We start from the raw sequence: 23,533 nt of genomic DNA on the forward strand, positions 1-23,533 counted from the left end.
ATATGTATATGTATAATTTTTTTCTAAAAAAGGTAAATGACCAGCGAACTTTGTTGGAGGATTGAAACAACGACTCATGTTTGGCCATTTTGGGGCTAGTAAGGGAAAATCTGATTTTCCGTGATATGACACACAACCAAAAATGTAAACATGTAGACTGAACTTTTTTTTTCTCTTCTTGCTTTCTCACACCAAGAAACAGCTTTTGCATGCAAAACGATGACATGAAACACCTTAAGAAAAAAAAAAGAAAATATACTTTTAATACTATAATGTCAATGATTTAATTAAAGACTTGAAAGTGACTGGATGGTGATTAAAATGATTGCTTTGCTGTGAGTACAAATTTTTTATTATATTCTTTTAATTTCGAGCTAACACATATTTCTTGTGCATTACGAGGAAAAAGGCCTCATAGCTAAGAGCTACTAAAGAGCTGCTACAGTGAAAAGGAAAACTCCTGCTCTCAAACACTGCTGAGTTATAATGATCCATGACTATGGAGGAACACTACGCGTTTCTCTTTGAGTTTTATGTCCCTTATTACAGCTGCAATACGTCTGCTCACATTAAGCTAATTTATGGCTGAGGCCAGTGTAACAGCAGTATAGGTTAATGAATTTGGCATTACTAATTAAATGTTATTGAGGGATGAATATGAATCCTGTGGTTGGAACAGACAGCTGAGAAAGGGGGAGGAGGGGAGAACGAGACAGAGGACTTTCCTGCACTGTCTCGTTTCCTCACAACAAGTGAAATACGAGAGGTGAAGGTGGAGACGGCGCCGTGTTTGAGGTGAAATGGAAGACATCTTTGTTTCATTACAATGCCACGCCGAAATCCTTTCTCTGATTAGACGCACCCAAAAAGAAAATTGTTTATAGGCTCACAAAGTCTAATTTTCTAGAAAGGAAAGGATACTTCCAAGCAATGCCAAAGTAATAAGCAACACACAAGTCAGACAGAAAATAAATACAGTAATGCAAAATCAAGAACAAGTAATATGTAAGGCATTACTTTTTTGATATTGACCCAGACAAGGATTGTAAATATCTATATGGATGGTTTAATTCTCATTTTTCCTGCCACTCTTATTCTCCCTCTGTTTCACTCTTACTAGCGCCTCTACACTCCATGTCTGACATACTCTCCCTGAGAGCTAAACCTTTCAATTTAGATTTCAATTATCATGTTAGTTTTGTGATTAGACTTTAGTCCTCCAGGAATCAGACCTCTCTGCTCCTCTCTATTCCACTCTATTCCACTTCCCCTGCAATCACATCCCATCTGATGAATTGCGCATATAATTACGGAAGTTATTGAATATGCAGATCACTGCTGACTCTTGGTGTGCAGTTCATAATGCATCAACTCTAACTGTATCAAACAAGGGTCTCTGATAAAGACCCACTCTGATAATGAGAGAGGGCCAATGTACGCTATTAGTCAGAGACAACAGACCCCACAAAGGCTGAGACTCGATTAACAGAACAGAGACACGCTGCAATCTGTATGGCCGCTAAAACGGGCTCTGGGAGCAGCCGGCTCCACCATTGCACCAGTGCACAAGGTGTTTATGAATCAACCAAAATGAGGTATTTCCCCCATGTTACAGTATGTTGCTACCATGGTGTAGCATGCCGTCCAGTGATGCAATCCCTTAGAGGTTTTCAAGAGAGTCGAGCGAAGCACTTTACAGGCACACCCACAGACAGGGAATGTGGGAAATGTTTAAACTTTTGATAGCTTTTAGAGAGCTCTCCTAAACCCTGGCTTGTAAGTGAAAAGAAAAGGGTCTTGTGCTATTTTTTTCCTTTTCTTTTCTTTTCTTTTCTTTTTTTTTTTTTTTGCATTATGCATTTTGCTGTCAAAATCCAGTAGATTTGCAACTCCTCAACAGGTCCAAAAAAGCCCTCATTTTTTCCACATAAAGCCAGTCTTTAGCTTAAGCTTTACACACAATTGAGAATACAGGGAAGGGGGAGAAACGAGGGCCTGTATTTTTAGCTTAGGGCTATAGTGATGTGGCTTCCATTTATAGCAGATATGCCTCATATGCCTGATGACGGGTGATTGCCCTGCTGACACCACAGAGCGAGAGTTTAAAGAGTGTACACTAGCTGCACAACACAATCTCCATTACATGCTAACAGAAAAAGGAGAAGCACAACCCATCATGCAGTATGCCCAGTGACACATTTTTATTAACACTGTGTTAAAAATAAGTAAATAAGATGTGTTAGTCAAATTTGGTCACATTTAGTCACATTTATGTATCTAGACTGACCAAAAGTTGTGTCGCTAATTGTCCCCAAAAAAACCCCCAACCTTAAAATGTTCATAATTTTTCACATTATCATGTTCTTTATGCAAAAGATCCCCCCCCCCCTTTTTTTTTTTAAAAATGAGATTGCACACTTGTTTCCTTTAATGCCAGTTCACCTTGGCTACATGCACCTGACACCACTTGTTGGTAAAGAGGAGTGAAGAGGCACATTTTACTCACTATATTTGGTTTACTCCAAAGAAGTGCGTGTTTGTAATTTTCCTTTTAAATATGTTCACAGCTATTTAACTGGGAATCTTTAAATTATCTTTAAAGAGAACTAAAACAAAAACATCACCTATCTGCCATGCTGAAAAATCTTCCCGTGCCCCGAGTTCGTGGTGGCAAGCATGGATCTTCACTGCTATGGATGTCTGTGGTAATTAAGAGTAAGAGCAGGGTTTTAGTACATGGCGCTGTGGTACTTTACCTAGCCCCATGTTATATTTTTAGGTTAATAGGATTGAACATGTTTACACCAACTGGTATATTAAGAAGTGGTCAAAAAAGGTGGCTTAACTATCTTAAAGGGGATTACATAGGCATTCAAATAGGATATCAGTAGGTGACTAATTGGCTGAGACACTAACAGCAGAAACAGAACTTTTGGACAATGCTTGTGTTCAGTGTGAAATGCCTTAGTTGTCTGTAAAATGAAAAGGGGAGAATGGTTTACAGAAGTGGCCAAGATTTGACTGCACTTTACTGCAAAGAGTGTGTTGCAAGTGCAACGACCTTTGTCAGGTTCCAGCTATTGTTTGCAGACTGGTTACACACTCTACAGGCTGTGAAAGACACATCTGCTACCTTTAGCTCAGCAGAAAGCAGGCAGTCAGTCAGGGCTGTGTGTATGCATGTGTGTGTGTGTGGATGGGGTCCTCCGCGTCCCCGCCGAGCAGCTGAGCTACGTCCTTATCCTCTTATCAAATATTTGTCTGTCCTTCACTCTTTATTTGCCTCCTGTTTGCTTTGTTTATTGAAATTTATCTCAGACAGATTGATAACATTTCCCGAAAGTTTGCAACATATTTTCTGTGTTTGCACTTTGTGTGTTTCTGTGTGCAAATTATACATATTTATCGTGTATTGTACTTGAGACTTTGTTCATGCCTATCTGACAATGACATGGGTATTTCCCCCCTCCTGTTATTTAAGTTTGTGAAGTCACAGTAGGAAGTTTGGTTTGATACAGCAGCACACTAAAACTGGATCAGCTTTAGAGAAAAGGCTTAACATAATACACGAACCCATATTTGTTTTATGTAGTTTTGACTGATTTCCTGACTGAGATCCAGAGGGTGATCATAAATGATTTTGGACAAAGGGCCTCTTTGTGTGAATGGGGGCCCAGTTGAAATGGAGGAGTAGTTTGAGATTACTAGATTATTTCCTACTAGCCCACTGAGTGAGGCGAGGCAAGCTGCAGCCCTGCACCGTGCTGTGCTGAGGCTGAGTATAATGAGTGTGGTGGCAGGGAACCACAACAGAGCCGGGGCACAGGCTGCCTGGGAACCAGAGGCCCATGGCCCACAGCCAAACAAACACACACACACACAAATCCTGCTGCACACTTGTGGCTTTTTAAGAAAGCAATTTAGTTAATGATTTCATTTTGGAACTCTGTCATGATGCATGTGTCTTCTGAGCAAGCCAGCAAAAGAATTAAGGAGAAGCTAATGCAGAGGAAAGAGTATTAGTAAACACAAGCTACCCCCTTTACAACCGCAGAGAGAAATAACATACAACCAAGTGTAATGTGGCATTTTGCTGTGAACACAGCAAAAAAATCACATGGGTAATAGACTGTGGTAGGTGTAGTGCTCGTGGCTCCCGCATCGTTTTTGCATCGCTCTGGACAAATGCAAAGAAGAGCTGAAGCACAATGCGAGTGGTCAGACACATGGTTAGCAGCAGGCCCGTTTAAACATTTTGTGTTTCAGCCGGCATCTAATTCACTACAGCAAAATGTGCTGTATTTCCATGGAGTGGAAATACAGCACATTTTCCTGTTCAACCATGTCTGTCAGCTCTCTGATTTTATTAGGGCTGTGTTTCACATTCATTTACTCAGGTTTTCTCTGTGCCGCCCCATGAATGAAACCATTTTAGCATTGCTAAAACAGCAGCTTGTACATGTCTTCTGTGAACCAAATTTTTGGGCAATTACTCAGATCAGTGGCTGAGGTTTCTGCTTTTGCTCTTCAGATCTCATTTTTTCCTCCATCCTCTCTCCTTTTTTTCTGTATTAGCTGTCAATCACGTGTGGTAACTTTTAACCACCTCCAAACAGAGCTGGGTGCCAGCCATTCATTTAGCCCTTCACTTTTTCTTCACATCCAACCTGTCAGAATGACACACACTGTTGACCATGCTTTCTATTCAGCACTGGCAAATTAATTGGTTTCAGAGGTTTAAATCAGCAATCAATGTCAGTTTCCCAACATAATAAGCCTTAATCATAAATCTTTGAGGTGTGGCTTGCCTGACCCCTATTCATCATGGCTCAGCTAGATGGCCTCATCTGGGTGGAGCAAATGAACTACCCCTGTTTTGATTTTCCAATTGACATGTCACATGAAACATGGCTAGTCTCTGTCCTCCCTGGTTCTACCCCAGCCGTTTTTCTAACAGTCCTTTAAAAACACACGGACCCGCACACACACACACACACACACACACACACACACACACACACACACACACACACACAAGGTCCCAAAGACAAAGAAGGAAGAGAAGCCCCTTTCCCTTGAGCAACAGTTCTCAGTGAAAGCCATTAATTTATTCAGAAAGAGAAAAAGAATTGAGGGAAAGAAAGAAAAAAGCCAAAGAAGTACAAGTAGGTCTAACTGCAGATAATAAGCTGTTTTCCTCCCATCCCCTTGAATATGAATAGGACGGCTTAATTCCTACAGTGTTAAAGGTAATTTCCTTACTTATCCCACCGAGGATCACAAATCCAGTTAAAAGCAAGATTATTTTTCTTTCTGTAGAAAACAAAAAACTAGCTCATTTTTCGATCAGGACTTGTAATGTACAGGTATATATTAGGGAAGTTAAAGGAACAAGAATAGAGACTGAGAATGTGGGGTACTGTGTGTTGACAATCCATATGCCAACCAACAGCAGTTGTAGCAAACCTGCTGCTGTTTCACTTTGGCACTTCACTTGCCAGTGATGTCCTCGTGATGGCGAGACCTGTGTTTCCTGCTGTGCAGCACCGCTTCCCCTCTAGTTTCATAAATCAGCCACAGTCACCAATTTTTCATTGGTTTTCCTGCTCCACGTAAAATTGCTCCATTATTAGCTGATGTCCACATTGTGGTATGGATGCTTTTGCTCAAGACTTCCTTTGTTTTTTCAAACTTCTCCTCCCTTTTGAGATTTCCAGGCTCCCTTTAGACTTATTTTTCTTCTCTTTGGCGAGTTGGGATACATCCCTTTACTTCTGTTTGGCACACTGCACAAGCTCTTCCACTCACTATTCTGGCAGCTATGAGAGATGTTACACTGGTTTTGTTGAAGTGCATTCTCTAGTGCACAGAAGAAGTTATCTTTATAAATAACAAAATGGACATGGGCTGAACAGTGCTTTGTTTAATGTCTTACAAAAAGAGGCCCACTCTATATTTCATCTGTCACTATTGCTTTTCTTTCCTTAAACAATGCTCAATTGTTTTCCATTAAAAAAAAAAATCAGGTTCTATGAACAGAAGAATTCTGTATTATTATGTTCCTGCCAAATTCCAATCTCTGTTTTCCTTCTCCTGTTCACAAAGGGCTCATAACTTACTGCGAACTATTAGGCAAGCCACAAAGCTTCACTGTTGCTCAGCAAATAAGACCGTGTTCCTTGAGTTGTTGTGAAGTTTGCTAAGTGTAGCAGCAGCACCAGAAGGCTCTTTGGAAAATCCATCAAAGTAGGTCCAGAAAAACAAGAAATGTGATTAGTAAAAATAAATAAATAAATAAAGAGCATCTTCTGGAGTGTGTATTTCCCTAAACAGTTGATTCATATTATTCTCTGCACCGCTCCTCTAGTGGATATATTTTGCTATGGTGTGAGTCCAGAGAAAAGGCCAGTGGTGATTTTTTTTTTTTTTTGGATGGCCATCCTTCAATTGTGAGGGCATACGCATGAGTGAACTTGTGTGTATCCTGGGGAACTGAGAGGCTGTTATGCCATCCAGCTCTGAGATTGTGTCCTGGGATCAGGAAAAGGGCCAATGGCACAGAGGACCAAAAGAGGAAGAGAAGGAGGAGGTGGTAAAGGAGGGATTCAGTGCGTGAGTGCTCATCGACCCTTCCCGAGTAGACAGACAGGGACACTTGAGCACTCTTACACCTGCATCTGCCTTTGCCTAGCGTGGGGGGCAAGGACACCAACCACGCCGTCATAGCAGCTGCACAAGTGTTTAAAGTGAGATACAAGACAGTTCCTCTTGCGGCATATTATTGCAAATAATTTACCCTGCAAAGTAATTATCAATGCTCTGCTCAATATGTAAAGTGCGCACTTCAGGTGGCTTGCTTAATTTGCTCTGGGTGGCTATCATTTGAGCGTGGATTTTTAGCTGCGGTAACTGTGGCAGTTTCTAATAGAGAAGGCATTAGGAGAGAAAGTGAAGTGAGGATGAAGTGGCGCCGTAATTGAGTTGACTTTTTGCAGGGGAAGGTCAACAATAATGGAGGAACAATTTAAACAATTCATTTAGATAAGTCTCCAGTCTCTGTACAGTAGGTTACCTAGTCGGGAAAAATCTCTATTTTCCCAACCATTTGCTATATTTTAACACTCTTACCTGTAATTGCTCAGATGCCTGAGATGTAAGACAAAGATGTGTCACTGATTCAAACTGACTTGTAAAAAGCAGCTGTCTTTTAGGGATTGACTTTTTAAAAAAATAAAAAAATAAAAAATCCACAGGGATTGCACAATAACGTGTGTACGCACATTCTGTGTATGCAGGGGTTTGCCCGCATGTCGATGTGCAAGGCAAGTGTGTGAAAAGCAAGCGCACTGTGCACGGTATACAGCCCGTATTATGAGTTGATTATGTATCCAGGAACCTGGCTGCTGCACAGCATGGCACAATCACAATGGAGGGTGATAATTTAATTGTGCTAAACGGTGGAATCCGTGTCAATGCTCCTCCAGCTGGGAGCTGTCAGGTAGTAATATCTCATTATGGCAGGTGAAGAACCCAGAGGAACCCTACCATGACACCTGTTAGAACAGGAGGAACCCCTGAAGGGAAATACACAGATGATTTTCTCTCTCTCTCACTGGCCCTCCGTGGCTCCCACGCACACGTTCACACACACTAAGCTTCCACACTATTATCTACTATCTACCCAACTTCATTTAAGATATTGTATCCCTATGTTTGATTTATTATTAGCTGTACATAATGTGTAGTGCACAGTTAATAGAGCGCAATATACTAACAGTGTGCTAGAGGGAAATAGTCATAGGCCTTTTGTTAATTGCATTATTGGAATATTAGAAAGTGAGAAAACTATTTGAATGAGCACATGTTGGGCAAATGTACACACTGATAGACCACAAAGGAACCTCTTTATCTGTAATTGTTTGCTGTTCCATCCCGTTTAAGATATCCTTCGCTTTTTTAATCATTTCTTAGTTTTTCTCTCCTCGTTCCACTGAAAACACACGTAAGAAGAGTCTAATCTCCTCCTCATCTCTGGGACTCATGATCAAAACTTGAGGGTGCAAGACATCAGCAGTGAGACAGACGAGTGTCCGGGTGGGGTGATCGGGGGTGATGGCGTGGAGTTACTTAGGCCATTGTCTATAAAAGGTAAACAGTGTGACAGAGTAGAGACAGAGGGCGAAAGTCAGTCAGACCCTTTTATGATGAAAGAGGAAATGGGATATCTGAGGACACATGGCTCGCCAGTCACAAGACCACCAAGATGAGCAATGCACATCACTCCTCTAATACTTACCAATTATACAGAGGTTGTTTTGCACGATGATGAAACATTATCTTGGGGAACAATTCATGACTCAAAGCATTCCAGGTCATATGAGCCAGTGGCTGGAGAACTTAAGACCTAACCCTTCAAATGTGTGCAATATTGTCAGCTATATATAGACTGGGTATCTTTTCTATCTGACCCTCCCTCATCTCTGTCTTAAGTCGTCAAAGTGACTGGGGCTTTTGTCTTTAAGAAAGAGGGCTGCGTATCTTACACTTGTTGTTATGATTTGGATTATCCCGCAGCAGGGTTAGGGTTAGGCTTTTCAAGTTCACCTCATTTTTATTGTTTTGTAAAAGCACATTTTGGTCATAATAAAGTGAAACAGGGCTGTTTTGCTCACGCACAAGAGGCAAAGGATGCATACAGTCTTATTTGAACTGAAAATATAATCAGATTCCACATGCTTTGGTGGTACCCTCATTCAGCTAAATTCTGCTCCCTCTTCTACACCTCATGAGATGTCTTTGTTGTTTCTGCGCTGATCTATTGCACGTGCACGCCTTTAGATCACAGCCCTCTGTGATCGCCTCTCCAAATATGAGGAATAAAATACTGTATGGTTGCCCTCAGATATTTTCAGAGAATTATTGCCACACTTCTCCCTTTCCCTTTTAATAATATGAGGTAGTATTGTATGGGGCTTGTCAGGGGTTGGGGGTGGGGCAGAAGGGTTTCTCTGCACTCTTTAGCTGCCTGAGCGCAGCCCTCCCAGCACTGCTAATAAATTATTAACTCCTGCTGACAAATACTGTTATGGAGCTGCAGATCTGTTGCATTCTTTAACAAGATTGCTGTAGACACATGTTACAGGAGGATGGAGTCTCCATTGCTCCCTCTTCTTCGTTTCTCTCTCTCTCTCTATCGCCTTCTCTCACTCACGCCTCAGCAGTTTGACTGATGGCTGGAGACCAAAGTAAAAGTGCCTGAGAGACTGAATATTTTAGTGGTAAAATAATACCACTTGATTTACTGTGTAATACAAAAGCAGTGCTTTGTTTCACTCTCACACTCCATTGAGGACGAGGTGCTTGTTGCGCTTCAGGCTCGAGCTTTTTGTGTGCATGAATAAAAAATATGTCAGAATATGCGTTCGGCCTACTCCCGCCCCACACACACACACAGATATGCGCACACACACACTTCATTGCCAATAGCCCAACTTCTACTCCCTCCACTTACCATTACATGCATGCGCTGAACTTTGCTCTGACTTCTGATTGACAGTGAACAGTGCGCAATTTTAAGCTCATTTTCTCTTTGATATAATTGAAGGAAACAATTTAATAACTGATTAAAATGAAGAGCTGAGTCGCACTAAAAGACACAGCCAGCAGCATTTCGAGGCACAGCGGCTAAAAAGTCAGAAGAAGAGACAGAAAAAGAAGCACACAAGCAGTCAGGCACGGGACCACACTCCTGCATTACTGTCTACCTGTCTTGGTGGGTTTGTTTGTACAGCTGCTGAGACACAAGAGATCAACTTAGGCTACTATTGTTTAGGCCTCAATTCACTGCCCAGGTTGACTGTGACTGTGTGCAAGAGAGTGAGTGAGTGAGTAAATAAGCAGCAAAGAGGATGGTAACAACTCTGTCACTGCAAATTTTTAAATAGTAAGTAGAGAATTGTCTGATTTTCTTTGGCATAAATTCCCGCCGCACCTCTCAGATCTTCTGAAGTTGGTGTTTAGGGTTTGTTTTTTAAAGGTAAAAAGAAAACTTTGCGACACACTCTTTAATTTCTTTAACTATTGCGCCATATCTATTTTTATGTTATTGGTTCATTTCGTATTCTCTTCTATTCTGAACTTTTCACAATCTTAAAATTTTGCTTTCTAAAATTTGTACAGCATGTTTGGATCCTGTCTATAGTATTCACAGAGGATAACAGTTAAGCTGTGTGTGTGTGTGTGTGTGTGTGTGTGTGTGTGTGTGTGTGTGTGTGTGTGTGTGTGTGTGTGTGTGTTTACATGGACAATACATTTTATTTGACACGCTTCCTTGAGAAGGACCAGGAACCATTACAGTCAAGACCTTGTTAGCAAAATCCTTTTTTTAATATGAAAATACCTTTGCCTATCTCTTGGTCCCCGGCTCTCAGCAGAAAGTGCAAGGACACCATCGCACCACAGCCTGCCTCAACCTTGAGAGCTCCCACCCCCACATGTCAAGCTGAGGGTGAAACTAAAGTGCTGTCACACTGACCCCTGTGGATAGAGCAGGAGAACAGGGCAGATGTTGATCAGTGATGAAATGCAATGCAAGAAGTATCTTGAGCATTTTGTCGCATACAAACACATAGCTGTAACTTCCCACCCCCATTTAAAAATTATTTTTAAATTCTTCCTTCTCCCATGCAAACGCAGACCAACTCACACGCCATGACTGTGAGCATTTACAGCTTGGTTTTAATGATCGATATCCCAGAGTTGAGAAGAATAAACAGAACAACAGCTATGGGAAAGGTAGATTAGCAGCTAAATATGCTCCAGCTTCTTCTCTCCACTTTAGATCAGTAGGAAGGCCCTATTATCCTCTTTTTAATTTAAAACCAAACACATAATTAGATTTTCTGGCAGTGTTTAATTTCATTCTTTGTAGCGCACAGCATGAGTGCAGGCTCATTAATTGTGAGAAAACGTGGAATTGGTTGTATAAATTTTACACCGAAAAGAGTTGGGCTGTTTAAAAAAAGAAAAAAAAAAGAGAGAAATTAGAATTAACATGAGTTTCCTTTGCACCTGATATGTCAAGTACACTCTTCACTGTAATATTCATGAAAGCATGTGACAGATTTGTGAATTTAGTCCTCCTGCGAGCTTTGGTTTTTAAGCCGCTTAAGTAGGATTTGATGGCCTGGGGGAACGCTGTCAATAAATGTTAATAATTTCCTCATTTGATGCACGGAAACAAAAGGAGACAAGGATGGCTTTTGTTCGTATCTGACTGGTTCAGAATGAAAGAAAACCAAATGAGGGAAATTACTAAATTATTACGATGTTTGGAGGACAAAACCAAATATGTTTGAAAAATAGAGAACATCATTTAGGTAGCGTATGAATAAAAGACAAAGAAAAAAGAGGGGGGAAAGCAATCTCGTACCAGGAGTTAACTCATTTGTTAGGTTTTTCACTTTTTATCTGGATTTAGTCCCTCTCTGGTTGACCTGCTGGCTGAGTAACTGTTGTGGGGTTTGGACCAGAACTCAAATAGGGATATTCCAGCCACAGATCAAGTCATCCATCTGCATTAAACAAAGGATTAGGGACCCCATGGCCTGCCCCCAACTCAGCAGCCCAGAACAGCAACAGGTGACAGCCAGGTTAATCATTCATCTCATGCACCATCATCCCCTCAGGTGCACTACCTGTAATCCCAGTGGCAGCTACGAACCCCCCCCTCCAAACTTGATATTCATTCATGAAATTCTTCAACAACTATAAGTCATAATCTTTTTTTTTTCCAACTATTTTGTTTCTTTGCTCCACAGCAGAGTCATGTCTTCCAAGCAAGCCACGTCTCCTTTTGCCTCTGTGGTTGATGGGGATGATGCCATGAGTCAGGAGCATTTGTCTTGGGAGAAAGAGGAGAGCGCAGAGGCCCATGGCACACCACAGCTGCCGCTGCACAGTCTGCTTCACGGAAAAGCCCCTGATGAAATGCAGCCGCTCAGCAGCGTACCATCAGAAAGCGATTGGGACAGCCTGGTGTCAGCCCAGCAGCGCATGGTGAGACATTCATACGCAGTTGCAAAACAAACCTCTAATAGAGCCCATGCTGGTTAACCAATAATGCCAAACATTTCAAAAGTCTCATACATTTTCACAAAGCATCTTTGTGCAGATGAAAAGAGTTTTAAATTCGCACAGATTTGAGCTGTTTTTTCACCTGCCACTGGGGACAGCAAATGTTTCACACAGAGCATCACACAGTATAAAAAGCATAATGACAGCAATAACAAAGATTTCAAGTACAAAAAAAAAAAAAAAAGTAAAATATGACAGCAAGCCATTTAGCAGGACAAATACCAATGTAGTCTGCTAAAGTTATACCGAACTGGTCGATCTCTAAACCTTTTTTATTATTCTGTAGTGACTCTGTGATACTTATGGAGTGAATGAAAAACAGTGTGAGCTACTGTGGGGCGTAGAAGACGAAGCTCTGTTTAAATAAAGCATAGTAATACAGGACAATTTCAAACCTATTAGTATGCACTTATGTCTTACTGTCCTCCCGGGGGTATTCACGATCCAAGCGGAGCAGCCACTCATTGTTCCTGGCTTGTATAAAGAAGCTTAGCTGATATTCTATCACCAGCTCCAGCCCCGTGGTTCTGTAATGCTCTGAATCCTCAGGGATTCTGGAGCCTTTCAGACAGGCAACTGTGCCAAACATTAAACCATGAACTATTATTAGGTTAAAGAGGGGATCTCTAACTCTTCTCTGAGCAATGTGAACGGCACATAAAATTACTTAATAGCAGATGGAGAGGAATGTAGCTTTATCTGCTTTCTTTGGTGTGCTTTGGATTTACGTTACTGCAAAAAAAAAATTGTGTGCTCAGTGCGTGTGTTGTTTCTCTTGTTTTGTGTAAGCTACATCTGCGGCAAGACCCCCAGATGCTGCGCATTTTAAGTGGAGCGCCGCTTTGATATGAGCAGAATGAGGAAGAGCATAGGCACTTGTGGGCTATAGACACAGGAGGCAGGTGGTTGTCTGTGACAGACGGGCCTGCGGTAAAGAGACCCAGAGGGCTTCTGAAGTAGCTCTGCAGTTTGCCACTGAGACCCTCAACACCTTAGCACAACGCACACACACACACACAGAGCCATAGGATTTCTCAGGTTCTTGTCATCTGTAGCACATTACAGTGTGTCAGCAACAGGATTTTAGTGAATTTTATGATGTACAGCTAAAAAAAAGCATATAGAAACACTTCACAAACATACATAACTAATATATAAAATAAATAAACTATGTGTCACACAAACTTAAATAAAATGTCAGAGACAAAACATTGAGTTATGTAACCTCTTAAGGATAAAAAAACTTAAATACAAGAAAGTTATTTTTTTTTAAAAGAAGAAATATGACGGCATCAATCACCATGTTTTCTTAAAGAAAGTATAAGACTGATCTTTCACTGATGTAAACAAGGCCAGCAGCCATTGAAGTAACAAAAAGAAAGAGTCTGCAGGTCTGAAAACTTTCGATATGACTTTGATTCAAGCACATCACATCATGAATAGTTAGATAGTAGCTATTTTAAATGTTAAAGGTTGAGTGTTTTATTACTTCTATATTATTCCCTCCTCTTGCCTTGATTTTGTCACAGTCCTAATTGGTATAATGTACAGTTAGGAGTGGATGTTTTTTATGCCCATGCCGTCTTCTACGCTTGGAAGGTATTTCAACTGAATAATAGGTTGAATAGTAAGTGGGAGTAAGAACTAAAAAGGAGAGTAAAAGGGAAAAAACAAGAAAAAAGGGTCAAATGCAAGAAGGTGGATGAAGAAAAGAAAAGGACATAAGGTGGAAGGAATTAGAGTGTTGCCTTTGCTGATTACCTGACTCTATTGCTGTGCCATGGCTCTGTGTGGGCTGTGCCCTGAACCCACGCCAGCTGATTAACCCAGCACTGCTCCACTCCCCTCAAGCACTCTCAACTGTCTCTGCCATGCTGCATAATGATCCAGCGCTGGGCTGGGAGGTGCAGAGTAGGCCGGTCAGTCGTGCCACCCTGGCACTTGGTACCAGACCACCCTACACTCCACTGAAACTCTGCCTCGAGCTCAACATGCCACACAGGGATGAGAACTCGGCACTGTCAACACTCCTGCCTGGTTTACTGCATTCCCGACTTTTTATTTGGGATTGTCAGCGACTCCAGACATGGTTGCATCATTTAACCATGCTGTAATACACTCTTATCACACTGGTGCTGATTAAAGCTCCCTGTTTTTTTGTTTTTTGTATGACAGGCTTGCAGTATATTTTGGATTCAGATCTTCTCTGTGCAGGCGAAAGTTTAAATCAGTAACTGTTCCCCTGTTAAAGGCTGCAACTCCTGGCTGCTTAGCTACCTTCTGCTTTCTCAGACTGCACAAACCATAATTAACACCACCTTCTGTCAGACGCAATCCTCAGCCATCGTCTGTGCGCTGCCTATACACTCCCATGTGCAGAGTATTCTCTTTTACTCTCTCTGTCTCTTCCCCTGAAGCCCTCCCCCATTTTTCTCCCCCATGCCTTTATGTCTCCGTTTGTGCACCGGGAACACTCAGCCAGTCAGCCAGAGACAGGACCCTTAGTTAAATACTAAACCATACACAGGTGGGACGAAAAAACAACAACAGCTTGAGACAGGACACAGATTTACGACGGCTCGAGGCACTCAGCTGAGAATAGTTCTCCACTAGAAAATGAACAAATTACACAGCAGTCACCCTAACACAAATGCACACTCAACAGCAATTTGAGAGATTACAGCTGGGCGGTTTCTCTGTGTAGTCTCCGCAGATGAAAAGTAAAGCCTGAGCACATTATGGATATACCCCCATGAAAGTGTACCTCATCATTTCATCTCAATTTTTCACTTGTCATATTTCATTTATCAGAGCAGCTATCACTGTTGAGACTGCAGAAGCTGCCGTGTTGAAAAGCCAGAGAAGAGCCATTTAATATGGCCAAAGCGCCCATGAGCTGCAAAAACCTAGCAATCACTGCATTTGAATGAAAAACTGTCAAAACACTGAATAGAGCCACTGACAGAACACAGAATCCCGCTCATCACTTAATACAAATCCCATCCCTTGTTGCCTCCCCTCCCGACTTCTGTTTGTCTTACAGGAATCTGACAGCAATAAAGTATGCTCCCTGTACTCTTTCCGGAACAATTCCACTTCCCCACACAAGCCTGAGGAGGGGGCCCGGGAGCGAAGTGACCTGCTGAGCGGATCAGCGTTTGGAACTCCAGAGCGCCGCAAAGGAAGCCTGGCAGACGTAGTGGACACTCTGAAGCAGAAGAAGCTAGAGGAGATGACAAAGACAGAGCAAGACGGTATGACTCCTCATGTGTGTGTGTGTGTGTGTGTGTGTCCGTGCAAGTGTGTGTGTGTGTATGTATGGGCACAGGAATACTTTACCTTCTTCCCCCTTAAGCGTCCTCGATCTTTCCACATTTTCCTGTTTCTTTAATAGTTTTTCACGCTTGCTGACTGTCTGCCTCTTTTCTCCTGTATCTCTCTCTGTCTCAAACACTCATGCGGGCACACTCAAAGCTGGGAATACTGACGTTACAGTATTTCCAGTTTGTTCTGAACTTCTTCCAACATGACAAAGACTGTGTGGCAGTGCACCTCAGCATAAGTGTGGTCTTCGTCCACGCCAAGGAAAACTCTTTGACTATAAAACTTATAGTGCTGACCTGATGCCAGGAACATTACCTCCTTTTTATTTTGCTACACAAGAACACTTCTCACCATGCACAGTTATTCATCAAAGGTTGCTAACCACAAACAACCCAAGCCCTTCTCAAGGATTTTACCTGTTTCGTGTGCATAATTAATTCATCTTATTCAGCTGAAAGATTTTTTTGTTGTTGCTGTTGTTGTTTTGTTTCCTAAAAGTAGAGATAGAGGGGGAAAAAAAGAAATCCCTTTCTGCGATAAGACTGTTGGGTCTCTATCATATCTGCTACCATTTCACCCTGCTTGGCTCTCCCTCCTACAGCCTGCAGTCTATCAAGAGTATGGCGGAAAAACAAATATTTGAAAGAGCTGCTGAAACACATCCCCCTTCTTAATTAGGGCTGTAGTAATATAACTACATCCAATCAAATGTTAAACCCCCTTGGGAATGCATGTGTCTCATTTAGTGTCTGGGGAGCTCTTAGCTTAAGCACTTCATCAGACGAATAAATTAGACCTCTGTTAGCCTAAAAATAATTTGCCACTTCTTTTTTAAGTGTTCGTTCGGCGATCTTTGTATCAGAGCGTCACAGGCCTCTCATCACTTAATCGTTTAGCCACATCCTGATATGAGACTGATTATTTGTGTTGTCATTAGATATTAGAAGTCAGTCCATATTTCACTGAATACAAAAAATCTATATTACAAATTAGACCTGGGTAGGTTTATTAGTTTAATAATTGTTTTTTATTATGATTTAATGGCCACTCGTATTGGCAATTTACCAACACACTGAAAAAAAAGAAGCTCTTAATAAATATCTCAGTTCAGACAGTAAATATACTGTGTTGTCTCGCCCATGTTTTTGGGCCATTTTTACTAAATGCTCTAATGCAGACATAATTTTAGGGATATCCGGTATCCTTGCTGCTACTGATCTACAGATATGGCGAGACATAAAGGAGTTCCCCGAGCAGGACAGCTTCTGGTTAGGACAAAGTTGGTATTGCTATTACTGCTGAGTTTTACCCTAAGGTATAAAAAAATTCATATGTCCTGCTTCTCGTGGAGTTGATTTTCAGGGCAAGACCGTCAGTGCTCTTGGTAGCGACAGCGGGCATTATGGTAATGAGCCCCAGCTGGTGAAGGCTGGTTGTTGCAGTAATTTAAATGGTCAAGTGCAGCTTGTAATCCAGTGCCTTATGTTGGCGCAGGGAGGAGAGGGTGCTTTAGAGTACCATACAGCTGTTTTAATCTCCTGTTAATAATAGTGACTTGGTCCGCCTCATGTGTTGTGTATCCTCACCACCAAAATAAACTCCCTTGTTGGTAGAAATTAGTTTCTGAGCTGGAGACACGCAGAATACAAGAGTTTCGGTGTGCTGTCCCCAAGCTGCAAGAATTGTGGGAGACTTTTTTCCTGGAGAGCACTTGAGGAAGCCTCAGTGGTGATGATATGTGATTACTGTAAAATGGGGGAGAGGGACTCTGAGAAACTGCCCAAGGAAAATCTCAGAGAAACCTTTGAGAGATCTTAATCGTATGTCTTTGTTTCTGGTCAGAGACACAGTTGGAAATGAAAAGGGCAGGATTAATGTAGTAGAGAAAATGCAAGAATGCCATTTGTTGTCTTAATGATGTTACTAATATACCACAAGCAACAGATGAGCTAAATATGTAGCTTATCTACACATGACAACTGTTGTGTCTAATTCTGCTGCTTTGATGTCTGCCTGGCCGGGGTCACTGAGGTCCTCGGAGACTCCTCACCATCTGGTACCATTCTTTTCTGGCCTTCCTTGTCTAGTCAAGATGGCTCATTGTCTTGATGGACTGAAGATAACTCTAGTAACATCAATTGTAGAGGGACAGCAAATGATCTGCGATACACTTCTCACACTACATTGCTCATAGATGGAAAATAAAACCTATATTTTCTAAAACTTTGCTCTGAAAAGCTTCTTTGCCATTTATTGTTGACAGTCTTCAATAGCTGTTTCTGGTTTCCTGGCTATTGGGTTTTTAAGAGCTATTTCTTCTGTACTGCAAGAACCACAAATGACAGCTGGCTGTCAGTGGCAGCTTTCTCAAAGCCTTAACAAAACCTAAAAATACAGTACATGAATTATTGGGGTAGAAATGAAAGTATACAGACAGCCCCTAAAATAACAGATGGTAATTTTTTGACTTCATCCACTCTATGCATGAAAATAATTTCTTTGTTTTCAAACATACAAATAATAAAAAAAAAAAGAGTCACTGTTCAGTATTAGCTATTATTCCTTCATCCCTTCATCTCTGTATATTTGTACCCTTTCACCCTCTCTATCCTTCCACCTTTACTCTCCATTTCTGGTCCTTAAAGTGCTTTAAGTGCTTGTGACTGTGCTAATGAATGAAAATGTCCTCCCAGCAGCGAGCACTGCATTTAGCTGAATAGTCACCTTTGCTGTAAAAGCTCTATCAGGCCCAGTTGCCAGCAGGGCTAACGATTGTGCCCCATGTTTATTTACTAGGTATTGTAAATGCATTATTTATGGATAAGTCTCCAGACAGCACTTGTCAAGAGTTAAAAATGTCAGTATAAAGTATTAGGGTAAAAAGAAAAATAGCCTTGATTATAAAAACCCAAGGTGACCTTGATTTGATTCACATGCAATTAGAGCAGTTTTATATAATGCACTAAAGTATGAATCAATACTGCGCAAGTCAACACAGAAACTCTTGTGTGTACAGTCTTTATGATCGTCCCCAAGACAAGGACGGGTAATTGGGTTTCAGCATCCCGTTTTACCTTTTAGGGATTTTCCAGGCTCACTATCTACTTGTTGAAACCTTGCCAGTCCATCCAAGACTAATATTAAAACACAAGCAGCTTATTTCCATGTATTAGGGCAGTTAAGAAATATTGCTTTTTATTATATTTTATTTTAAATGAAAGCTGAAAGAAAAATCAATATTCTATATATTTTATAAAAAAAAAAAACCAACCTTTGAGCTTTACTCTGTTTTTACCACTGCTGACTACAAAAGCCATAGTGTTCAGCATCACAATACGCTCGGCTCGGTTCTTAGACTTCTATTCAGTAAACCGTACTGGGAAAAGGGGGTGACCTGAGAATATTTGATAGTGGATAGTTTCACATGTAATCTGCAGCTTTTATCTAAAACATAACAATAACACAAGTGTCAAGACACTGAGATGGACAGATATTCTAAGACTGCAGCCTTTGAAGAACAGTAAGAGTGGATACACTAGGTGCACTAGCAGAACAGCCAACACCTGGAGTCCTTTGACAAAGTCATGGCTAATTAGTTCAGCAAAGGGAAGCCGTACCACCAGCCAAACTGCAACTGCTTTTTATCCTGAGGTGAAAGGAATTAAATATCCTTCTACTAAGAAAAGAGTTCCCCCTACCGAACCTTTGCCGGTGACATAGAGCAGCACAGTGGGGAGTGCCGCTGGAAGGATTGTGTTTGGTCATATGTGCAAACGGTGTGTGGCTCAGTGCCACTACATAGACGTGTCTTCCTCACCTTCTGCCTTTATCACCTCTTCTCTATTTGTAAGTGTAATCCCCCTGGCGAGATTGTGTATTATCACTGTATAATGACTGTGCAGTAGGTTGAGTGTGGGGGGAGCGATCAGCATTGTGTGAGTAGCCCCAGGTCATTATCCTCTATTACAACACGGCGTGTAATGAGATTCAGGGATGGGTGAAAGCTTTGGAAGAGAATAGGATCAGCTCTAAGCCTGTGGTCTGATTAGCACTGATGAACTCTTGACTCTGTTGTAACACTTTCCCCTGTCAGTGTCACAACCTCTTCTGACTCTACATGGAGACTCAACAGCAATTGGCTGCAGATGCTTGACAGCATTAACAGACTCATTTTTTGATTCCCATTTTCTTTAAATGCAGCATAAAATTTTTTTTTTAAAGGTTTTCCTTCTTTCGTGTATATCTATAACCTGTAATATACATTATACCGGCAAAAATACACCTCCCCCAAAAAACAGACTGCTGCACTTTCTCCCCTCCTCTTTTAGTTCCCGCCCTTCTCCCCTCTCGTCTCATCCCAGCTGCCATGTCATCTGGTTCTGCTTTATCCCACCTAATTAATAGGAATCTTTGTTATAATGATCTGAGCATGAGCCTCTGACTCTATGCATATGCAATGAGGGCTGGAAACCCAGTTGCCTTGGTTGCAGATTTTGAGGCATTCTTCACACATAGCTCAACGCCGCCTTTCGTTGCAGCATCAGCTGGACAATATAAAGCTGGGACCCTCTTGGCGTTAGCATACACAGGTTAAGTAACGATTAGCCAAGAATCTGCATCTCCTCTGTATGCCTTATTTCCACCTTCTGCAAAGTTTTTTTTTCACTGTTTTTAAAATAGTTTAACAAATTCTTTTAAGTTGTCTGTTTGATCAAAGGGTCATTACTTGATAGTTGTGTGTATGCTTACATCCAGTACTGTATGTCAGGGGGAGTGCTTCCTGTATATATGTGCGTGTGTGTGTGTGTGTGTGTGTGTGTGTGTGAAAGTGTGTGTGTGTGTCTGCACTCTGTTGGCCTGTGGTGTGGTGCACCAGCTCAGCGGAGCAGTGCTCTGGTCTGTCACTTTTGTTTGAATAGGTAATGTAGCTCTGTTCAGGCTGAGGAGACATGAGCTGGAATCGCTTGTTAGGACACATGATCAAAAGTGGCTCTCTGCTCTCTGCCAATCAACCCTCTTGTCACCCCGTGAAGCAGACGTTAAATAGATTTTTCGGCTGTTTGCCGCGAGCAGCCTGCCAGCCTGACATGTGAACTTTCACAAAAAAGGGTTACCCTGCTCTTCACTCCTCCCTATTCTTACTTTGCCATCTTCTTCCTTCTTCTCTGGTTTCTGTATTTCCTCCCATCCCATCTCCCCACCCCCCATTTTACTCCTCCGTTCTGTCTTTTTTCAGTGTTTTTTTTCCCCTTCTGTCACCCCTATCTGTCCAGAGCACCTCATTCCCTCCTCCTTCTGTAAATTTTGTCTTCAATCCTTTTTTACCCTCCAGTGACAAAGTTGTTCCTCTGCCAGGTTGAGATCAGAGCCCACTGCTAAATGGAGTGGCTTCATGATGGGAATAGGCAGCTCAGAGAGCCTGGTCCACTCCTGAATTATGTATTTACTATCTGTTCCAAAACAGAGCCTTCACATAACACAGGCATATCCCCATAGGGCAACGGAGGCCTGTGCAGGTTTCACTTTACACAAGCTAAGATATAGATTTTGTTGCCCCTTTTAAAACGGGAACCCTTTCTGCTGTCTTGGTCATTCAGATGACAAAACAAGCAGCTGCTTCTTCAATGTGCCATTCTTCGCATTCAAGATCACCTTCCCCAGTTCTCATATTCCGATTAGTCAACAGTAGCAACTGCTGTGAAGCATTCCAGGGGCCATCTTCCCGGGTTTCAGCTGTTGAGCATGTCCCCCTGCACCCATGCAGCACAAAACACCCATTGTGATCCTGGCTTACTGGCTGCACAGGAACCCCTTGATAGGAGGAAACGGGTGTCTCTGAGAGACAAATCGCAGCCAGGGTTGCACAGAGGCTTGCTTGTCCTTATATGCTCATACACCCACACGCTGGCTGTAGGTATGCCTCGTCAATTGCATTTTTAACAAACAGTCTAGAAATGCAATCAGTGACATCACAGCTTCTGCGGTAAAGGTCTGGAAGAATTTGAACAAACGCTTCTTGTTAGATTTATCAGTGTGCTGTGTATGAGTGACGTGGTGATAAAATCAGCTGTAGTTTGTGATGGCCTGAATGTTTTATGCGCCGCAAGTGTTTTTGTAATAAAGCAGGGATGCTGATACGTAAGAGGACAGGAGTGATTAAAGGTGCTAAATTTGTCCCGGGATCATGAAGCACACAAGCGGGAAATAAAGGCCAGTTTTGCAGGAAAAGGAACATGATAAGGGTCATATATGTGGCAAACTGGAGGAGGATGGGCTGCGGTAATCAGAAATGGAAAGGACAGGGGCTATTCCTCAGTGGGATGTGGGGCAGAGTGAGGGCGTGTGTACCTTGCAGTGTGTGCACATTTGCGTGCGTCTGCAATTGGGTTATACTGGGAAAACTGTGTGCCAGCTAAGTATCGCTGTCCTAGCTATGGTATTCAGCTCCCAAGCATTCTCCACACATAACTTGACAAAGAATCGGTGTCATCTGACCGAGGATCAAAATAGTGTGAGTGTAACTTACACCCCGGGCACAGACGGCCTCTGTTGCCTGCTAATGATTTCAGAGCACATTTCAGACTTGTTCTGTAAGTCAGAAATACGTCAGCCATCCAGCTAAGAGATCCGCCTTGACACAGCCAAACATGACAACTAGTGTATGTGCAACCTATTAACATATTTGCATTGTTTTCTCCAAGGAAAAAAGCAAACGTGAATTTATTAGATCAAACTTTGACGTGCTGCGTACTGAACAAAGAGATTATTTAATCAGCAGCGATGGAACAATCTTTTCCTCCCACACAATGCTGTTTTCTTTCTCCTTGCTCAATAATATTACACGCACAGGGAGATGTAACGAACATGTCAGAACAAATGAACGGAAATTGTTTTTTATTGCATTACAAAGGGTGTTAATGCACAGTCAGCTGACTAATGTCATCACTATTTAAAAGTACTTTGCCAGCATGTTATAGTCCGTTTGGCTCTGTACCCCATATTAATAAAAGGGAAAAGATACATATTACTTCTATTGTTGCTGCACATTAAGACACTTAGCTCAATGTACCGAGGGGAAATGAATGGAGACTTTCTAGGAGCTGGAATACTTAACCTTTAGAAGCGCTATGGTAACTTCATGATTTCTCCAACTGGCGGTTTGACTGTACATTTTTTTAGTGTATTTTAATTGTTCATCAGTTACATTGATCTAATTTTTAAAAAGACCTAGAACGTCAGACTTTTTTTTAAAGGAAAAAAGGGGATTTTTGTGGGGTGCAGGCATCTCTTTTTTTCTCAGAGAGCTTAAAACATAATCTAAAAATAGTGACCTTTGGTCTTACAGTCCAGTAAGCTGTATCTGTACATCCTGAACTCTGGCATCTTCGTAAACAAAGTTGGTTATGTGATTAAATAAACAACTTTAATTGCTATTTGGGGATAAAAAACCTGAACTGAGAAGTGGAAATTAATAATTCCCTCACTGTGAGTTCAGATCGCCTCCAACAACCATATCCACCACCCGCTGCAGCCACCCATCCCCCCCAAACACATTGTTTGCTTAAAGTAAAATGAGCAAGACACACAAAATGACACATTCACAGTGTGTTGTATTATGTATAAAGCAGTATATTACCCAGAACACTTATATAGAGGTTGCTTCTTTTTGAATATCTTTGAAGTGTTTGAGGAGTACCGTGGTTGTTGTCCACTGTCTGTGCAGTGGCAGACACTTGGTTTCCCTGCAAACTGTAACGCATTCATGTGAATCCCATTAGTCTCTTTTTGTCCTTGTATATTCAGACACCCATTAATTTACCAAATCAACACTGAACCGCCATGATCACAGTACTACACGTGGTCTTCCCACATCTATTAATTTAACATAGATGAATAAATGTGAATGTTTTCGGGCATTGATTAGCAGGCAAGTTTATATCTGACAGTTAAATGGTACCCCCCCAAAAAACTCTCTCCAATGCAAGGTACCCAGTAATTTGATTTTTGTATGAAATTATTATAATTTATTACAGTGTGTGGACCGTAATGATTACCAACATCAAATGGAAATTAT

The 23,533-nt window shown here is 41.6% G+C and overlaps 1 protein-coding gene across 5 annotated transcripts in view; it reads left to right on the forward strand.

The window, feature by feature from the left end:
- Nucleotides 1–23,533, forward strand: part of sox6 (SRY-box transcription factor 6) — a 129,825-nt gene that overhangs the window by 33,421 nt on the left and 72,871 nt on the right. For all 5 annotated transcript variants that reach the window (XM_013908547.1, XM_005724307.1, XM_005724308.1 and 2 more), the window contains 2 exons: nt 11,820–12,057; nt 15,179–15,389. In XM_013908547.1, the coding sequence (XP_013764001.1) occupies nt 11,820–12,057; nt 15,179–15,389 (449 nt within the window). The remainder of the gene's footprint in view (nt 1–11,819; nt 12,058–15,178; nt 15,390–23,533) is intronic.

The sequence above is a fragment of the Pundamilia nyererei genome, unplaced genomic scaffold (assembly GCF_000239375.1).
Source record: "Pundamilia nyererei isolate P.nyererei 1_Seehausen unplaced genomic scaffold, PunNye1.0 scaffold00011, whole genome shotgun sequence".
In the NCBI taxonomy this organism is placed as follows: Eukaryota; Metazoa; Chordata; class Actinopteri; order Cichliformes; family Cichlidae; genus Pundamilia; species Pundamilia nyererei.